At 48.3% G+C, this 7,515-nt stretch overlaps 1 protein-coding gene across 1 annotated transcript in view; it reads left to right on the top strand.

Annotated features, from left to right (window-relative positions):
- Window positions 1-7,171, top strand: part of CFAP53 (cilia and flagella associated protein 53) — a 37,851-nt gene extending 30,680 nt beyond the window's left edge. Inside the window, exons 6-8 of the mRNA XM_004702983.2 lie at window positions 546-762; window positions 4,062-4,164; window positions 6,849-7,171. Of these exons, the coding sequence (XP_004703040.1) occupies window positions 546-762; window positions 4,062-4,164; window positions 6,849-7,077 (549 nt within the window). The 3' untranslated portion in view covers window positions 7,078-7,171. The remainder of the gene's footprint in view (window positions 1-545; window positions 763-4,061; window positions 4,165-6,848) is intronic.
- Window positions 7,172-7,515: the final 344 nt, after the last annotated feature.

Genomic DNA, 7,515 nt, shown 5'->3' with positions numbered 1-7,515 from the left:
CTCTGGGGGAGAAAACCGTGGCCTTCTACTTGTGTAAAGAGTTACAGTCTCAGAAACCCACAGGGCCACTGTAGGTCGGAAGTGAGTTTTGGGTGAGGGGTTGTCTGTAAAGTCCGAGGTAACTGGAGACTGCTTTAATTTTGTGTGAGCTAGTATTTCATCCACCTAAGTTAAAATCCACCACAAGAAAGTTTTACAATCACAGGTTATCTGGGAACTGCTTTGAGACACATTTTGAGAAAGTGTTGGAATTAATTTATTTGTAACATGCATTAGAGAACATTTCAAACAGAAACAGAGACGAGTACAGCACATCCCCCTTCAGCCCCCAATATGCCCATAACCTAGTTTGAGAAACCATCATCAGCTTATGGCGAATCTTGTTTCATCTGTACCCTCACCCATTCCCCACCCCCACCTGAATCATCATATTTCACAGGCAAATGTTATAGCGCAAAAAGGTTAAGACTTGTTTTAAAACTTGCCCTCCATTCATGATCACACTTAAAATGTTAACGCTGTGAATTCATCTTTGCATTCCGCAGAAAGAGATGATAAGAGAGCAGAAGATGTACAAGGAGTATTTGGCACAGCGACGTGAGGAAGAGAAAGCTCAAGAGAAAGCACTGGACCGAATGGTAGAGGAAGAGAAAGCAAAGAAGTTGGTGGAGAGGGACAAGGAGCTGAAACTCGAAAAGGAAGCCAGGCAACAACTTGCGAACGAGGTCATGTGTACGAGAAAACTCCAAGTTCAAGAGAAATGTAAGGAACGAAATACGGTTCTACTACCGTTTGGTCTTCAATCCATTTAAAGAGCAACTGCAACTTGCCCTAGCTTTCCAGGGCTGCGGTGACACCAACACCACCCCTGGTGGCTTTCACAAACCCATTTCGATTCTCCCAGTTAGGAGGCCAGCAGTTCAAACTCGGGGCCCAGCTCTGTGGTGGAGGCTGCTAGGAGCCGTCGAGTCTGTTCCGGCTCAGACACAACAAAATGAAACACCTCTTGGCCCTGCCCCATCCTCACCATGAGCCTTAGGCTCCAGCCTGCGGTTGCAGCCACCGTGTCAATCCATCTTGTCCACGGCCATTCTCGGTTCCCACTGCCTCTCGACTTTGCCCAGCAGGAGATCCTTCTCCAGGGACTGCTCTCTCCTTATATGAGTCGAAGTCTTGCCATCCTTGTGTCTAAGGACCGTTATGGCCGTACTTCTTCCAAGACAGATATGTTTGTGCCCTTGGCAGGCTACGGCACGTTCAGTATTCTGAACCAGCGCCATAATTCGAATGCACAGTCCTTCTTCAGTCTTCCTTATACAGCGTCCAACATACATATGAGGTGATTGAAAAGACCATGGTGTGGGCCAGGTGCACCTTCGCCCTCAAAGTCCCCCAGCCACAGGGCAAAGCTTCCTCTGCGTTGGTCCTGGAGGAGGGTCCTTGCTTTTTGTGAGCTTCTCCGCCCAGGGGGTCTTCACATGGCTTGACATCTCTCTTCATCTCTGCTTGCTTGTTCAATCTCTTTCATGTCTCAAAGGAGATAGACGTTGACACACTTTCCTGAATCCTGTCCATTAACAGAACAAAAGTCCACTTCCCAATGCGGTTATAGCCAAGGGTCCAGGGGTCATATTTTAGGGGATACGATTGAAGCCATCGTAATCCTACATGCGAAACACCATGAGGGATCCCAGGGACAAGATCTCTGCTTTTGAAGATCTCAGCTCAGCACCTGAAGATGTTTCATATCCCAGTAGGTCCTGAGCAGTCACAAGGGCATGTTCCCAAGGCTAAAGGGACAGATGTCCTTTGAATAGTCTGCATGCCGTAATGGCTACAAGAGAGAATGAGAAGAGGAGGCACAAACTCTCATTTCTCCGTCCTCCCTTTTACCTGTCCCTCGTCCACAAGCTGCTTCAGACCTTTGCTCAGGTGGTATTCTCTACTTATGATGCTCATCATACCAAGACACCCTAGACATCCTTGGGAAGCCCTCAGAGCTCCCCAACTCAAAGTAAATCCTCCATCCAGAGCTTCCAAAGGGTCTGGCTCACATCTCCGTCTTAGCACCCCATTGGACTACCTCAGCCTCCCACAGAGCTGGGTGATACAAGGAAATGTTTGTTAAGAGTGTGAACTGCCACCTTCTGATTCCTACCATTTCCATGAACTAGAGAGGCAACGGAGGGATAGACAGATAGACTTACTGTCCATCTCGCCAGGTCCCATGAGATTTTATCCACATCCTGACATTCCATTGGCTAATTCTTTCCCCCAGGAATCATGACAGCCACTAAAACTATCGAGCCACTGTTAGGCAAAATGATTAGAAACTGTGAAGATAGTAATTGGCTGAAAAGTGAGAAAAATGTTGAGAAATTAGAAGTATATTAAACCATTTATTATTAAGAAAACTGTATCTACCACCTAGCACTACCCAGGAATAACTACTGTTCACGACTTGGCATATTTCCTGTGTGTATAAGCATACATGGGAGGAAGACAAGGCTGTGTCCCTCAGAAAACAGTCTCCGGAACCCACGGGCACTGTTCTGCTCTGTCCTACAGGGTGGCTATGAGTCCGAAAAGACTCAAAGGCAGTGAATTTGTCTTTATATATGTAATTATATATGTAAATTTTCCTCACCAATTAGGATTATGTTGTATATTATTTCATAGTTTTCTTTTTCATTTGTCATAGCATTTTCATGAGTTATTTGATTTTTAATGGGAATCCATTATAAAAATAGATGATCGTTTATTTTACGTAAACACTGTGAACGGGCCTTCAGATTACAGGAGTCCTTGATGAAGGGCAGGACCCATGTCAATGACTCCATCGTAAGTCGGTTCTGATGTGTACCGGATACCTTTTAAGTTGTCATGATTTTTGCATTCCTCGTAATTATCTTTAGAAATTTGGTCTTTATTTGTCTCTGGGGTTAGAAACCTTACCTGTAGACATCTGAGAATAAGAACATCAGCAAATTGCATGTCATACAAGTTCACAAACACAAGATGGTTGTAAACACGGTTCAACATTACTTGAATACAGTATAGGTTGGGGACAACCTATATTTCCAATAAGTTCACTATAATTTGATTATGAAAAAGGTTTATTGGCATATAACTCACATATGCTATTTTACGGTTATGTTAGCGTTACAGATGAGTATCACTGCTCATAGATTCTTGTTTCCAGACTCATCTCTGGTTCAAAACGAAGGAAACTCACTGCCATCCAGCTGATTTGACTCCCATCCCTGGGTGTTTCTGATAAATGCCTATGAATGGATCTGGGGACAATGCCATGTGTATGTCAAGTGGATATTTGGCCCAGGGTATTCTTTGGTGAACTTTCTGTTTCATTCCTGTGGCTTTTCTTTTGTTTTGATTCTTAAGGAACCAAAGTCCACAGTTCGAAACCATCAGCCGCTCTAAGGGACAAAGATGAGGCTGTCTGATCCCTCAAAGAGTGACAGTCTCAGAAACCCACAGGGGCAGTTCTACCCTGTCCTATGAGGTCGCCACGAGTTGGAAATGACTCCGTGGCAGTGCGCTGGCTTTGGTTTGAGCTTTGTTTCATAATAAATAAACTCTCGTATCGACCTCAACGGCAGGAGAACTGTTGAGCCTAAGGGAGGGGCAGGTGAGTCCTGCTTGAACAGCACAGCGGTGATCTGGTATGAAAAGGCTGGCTGTAGATTTTCAATTGCACAATGGATATATGTATGGATTGTGATAAGAGCTGTAAGAGTTCCCAATAGAACTAAAAAAAAAAAGTTGGAAATAGAAAAGAAAAAAAAGAGAGAGAGAGAGCAACATCACTGTAGATCTGCATAAGCGAGCCTAAGCCCTGGCCCCCCTCAAGGATGATAATCCCTTCTACGTGACTGACGTGCATACGAATCAGCCCAGGGAGTCCCAGCCCTGCCTTTCTAAGCACGATATGGCTTTGCTGCCCACTCGGGTGCCAGCAAGTCCTATATGAAGACAAAACGAACCCGCCATGATTAAAACAGACAGGCTCTTTGGCAAGTGATTGCTTTTCCCTTCCTCAGTGCAACGGCAAGAGAAGGAGCAGGAGGAGCGGGCCCTGGAGCTGGAGCGCATCAAGGAGGGCCTCCGAGAGCTGAACCGGGAAGACCAAGAGAATTTTGCCAGGTGAGGTTTGACTGTCTTCATGCTCATTCACTGCCGAACAACAGGAAACTCCGGCTGTTTCCATCTAGAGAGGGCAGCGTGCCCTAATTCGTGCCTCATGCACAGTCATGGGTATCCATATTGTTCTCTTCCTTCTAGATGGTCCAAGTGGCCTATAAAGTTCCATATAAAAAGAGGCAGCGACCCTACATGCTAATGAAATGACAAGGAGAGTTTTTGGGTTTTTTTTAATTGCAATCATGAAAGGTAGGGTGGACAGTTGGTTAGATGAGCTTATGGGCACTGAATTCCATGCACATGTCCCCAAGAGGACTGTCCCTTTGCTGGGAAATGAGAATGCTCTGCACACTAGGGAATTAATACCAGCACTTTCACCTGACAGACCCCTGGGGTGGGAACAGCAGGGACCCCCGGGGCATCCTGCTCAGGTGCAGGTGGAGAAAGCAGGCTGAGACAGCATCCCTGCAGTTTTCCATGGTTGCTAACAGGGCCTGCTCACAGATGCTCTTGGCTCCCCATTCAGGTGCCCAGGGCAATGGAGAGAGAGGGCCTGGCTCCTCTAGTGGCCAGCCCATCCCCTGAGTCGCCTAGAAGCGAGCCCTTTTCTTTCTAGAATGAGCACTGCTTATGTGCCTGAGCCTGCTGTCAACCTGACAGGGCTATCTGGCCTGCCCGACTCGCTCTCTGCTCTGGCCTCTGCTCCAGAGGCCCAAGGTCTCCACCCACAATGAAGGCCTTTGTGTCTCACAGGTCTTGTGTTTTCAGTGACAGTCTACCCAGCCACGTGCCCATGCAACGGCTTCTACACAGATTGCTCTGTGATGCTGGTTGCGACCACCTTTGCCATTGTTTTGTTCTGGATGATCCACTTCCAGTCAGCCAGTTTCCTGGCCCTTCCTGTTCAAGTTCCCAACCGTCCATTGTTGGGCATTTGAAGAGGACGCTCCCACTAGTGACCTTTCTTTCTTGCCCCACTACTGAGTCATCTGAGAAGTCAGCAAAAAGGGTTACTGACTGCTGCCTCGTCAAAGACCCCGGGATTTGTGATTGAAGAAACTATCTCGTGGGTCTGTGGACAGACAAAGCTTAGCCGGACAGCTCTTCCGTGGAGGATTCTCTGTGGTGGATGCAGTTAGATGTGGGCTCCGGGCTACTTCATCGGAAGGTTCGCCTGGGCTGGAGAGCTAAGATACTTAGTCACACAGCGGGCAGTTTATGCTGGCGGTAGTCAGGGATCTCTGCGGTGTTGTCGACTGAAACTCCTACACATTGCCTCTCCACGTGGCTTGGGCTTCTTACAGGATGGTGGTTATTTCTCAATAGGAAGCATTCTAAGAAACAGGAAGAAGAAGCTGCCAGGCCTAAGAGCTACATCCAATACTGGGCACAGCATCACTGCTGCCGCCTTCTATTGTTCATAAAACAGTCCCAATGCCTGTCCAGGTACAAGGGCAAAATATGCCCCTGCTCTTGATGGGGTTGGAAGGTAAGTGCTGGACTGCTAACCAAAAGGTCAGAGGTTCAAACTCATCTGCTCCAAGGGCAAAAATGAGACCACATGCTCCCAGGACGAGCCTCAGAAGTCCCCCACCCCCCCCAGGCACCATGAATTGGAATCAGCTTGACAGCACTGGATTTGAGGCGTCTGTATCGGAGAGGAGCAAGTTCATTTTGCAGAAACGTATGTGAGAAGGGAGATATTATGGGGGCCATCTTTGAAAAATACCATCTGTTCTTGAGGGGTAGCTGCACCTTCATCTTTATTTCTGATAAAAGTTGAAATAAAAAATGCGGCCCATGTCTTTAAAATGTGCAAGATGAAAAAAAAAATGTGCAAGATGTTGGGTGTGTTGAGACTGAGCAGAATGTAACAAACTGATCCCCCAAGTCACCACTAGTGCCCCACCGCTGTAGCCCTCCCTTGCGGGGTCCTACCCCTTTGATAGAAAGTGGAGGAGAAAACAGGCATGTCTTTGCCAAGACAGAAAATAAAACGAGACTGGCCAGGCCTGTTCATTCTTTTCAATTTTACCAAAGACCCGCCCCTTCTTCCTTACCTGGGGCAGTGGGCAGGGGATGGAGCAAGGCCAAGGGCACCCTTCACGTAGCCCTGAATATCATGAGCAGGAAAGATGGACTCCCCCCCCTAAAACCAGCATTTGCTCTAAGATTTTCTCAATTATTATTGTGTCAAAAACACATGTGGGAGAAAGATAGGGCTTTCTACTCCCATAAAGGGTGACCGTCTCGGAAACTCACGAGGGCAGCTCTACCCTGTCCTAGAGGGTCGCTATGCATCGGCATTGACTCGAGGGTAGTGAGTTTGGAATTTGTTGGAGGAAACACAGAACTGGATTTTTCACCCGTTTTTGTTTCCAGGACTGCTTCCAGTTTTGAATTTGACTTTAAAAGTATATGCAAACCATAATACCTTCCCTCTATCCACTTCCTCAACCCCCAAAGTCTAAGTTGCACTGACTCATAGCAAGGCTGTCTCTGTGGATTTCTGAGACTATAACTCTTTATAGGAGCAGCACGCCTCCTCTTTCTCTCGGCAGAGCTGCTGCGGATTACGAACCCCCAACACATAGCCCACCGCGTCACCTGGGGTCCTTGTGCCACCCTCTGTAAATCCGACGTCTTACTTGGCTCATCTTGGACTTTGACATTCTCTGCTGCTGCAGGCGCTGCTGTTTAGCCCAGGAGTACAGGGAGCAGCTGCGGATGCAGATGGAGGCCCAGCAGCAGGCCCGGGAAGCCCAGAAGGAAGAGGAGCGCCGAGAGTTTGAAGCAGGCGTCGAGGCCAACCAGGCGTGCAAGGCCAAGATCCAGGAGCTCCTGACCAGCCAGCCAGCGGCACCCGCGAACGTTCACCCCATGCGCAGAAGGTGCCCTGCTAAGCTTCCTCCATAGCCGCTCCTTGCTCCCCGCGCGAGCAGGGCGCGCTCCGACTGGTCCCCGTGAGCTGCGACCTCTCCCTCCACGTGCGCCTCTGGACCCAGGCCAACTCCCCGAGGCTCGCCCGCTCAGCGTTTGCATGCGTGTGTCTTTGTGAAAACACGGGACTGGCGTGACCTTGGACAATAAAACAAAGTATTTTGTTGAAGGGATCACTGGAAAATAAAACAAAGTATTTTGTTGCAGGAATCGCTGCGTTCCGTGAAATGGAGTCCGTCCGCCTGGCCTCTCGTGGGAAAATGCGGTGCGTTTTCCGTCAGCAGACACAGCTGTTTTTTTTTAATCCGGTAAAGGAAAGAAAGGGCAGTCGTTTCACACCCAGGAGAGGGGTGCTGGGAAAGGGAGGGGGACTGACGCGTGGAGCCCGAGGGGCGCAGTGGTCACATGTTGGAC

The sequence above is a fragment of the Echinops telfairi genome, unplaced genomic scaffold (assembly GCF_000313985.2).
Source record: "Echinops telfairi isolate 266 unplaced genomic scaffold, ASM31398v2 ScPeMD7_7400;HRSCAF=8409, whole genome shotgun sequence".
Classification (NCBI taxonomy): domain Eukaryota; kingdom Metazoa; phylum Chordata; class Mammalia; order Afrosoricida; family Tenrecidae; genus Echinops; species Echinops telfairi.
This window is presented reverse-complemented; position numbering and strand designations above follow the sequence as displayed.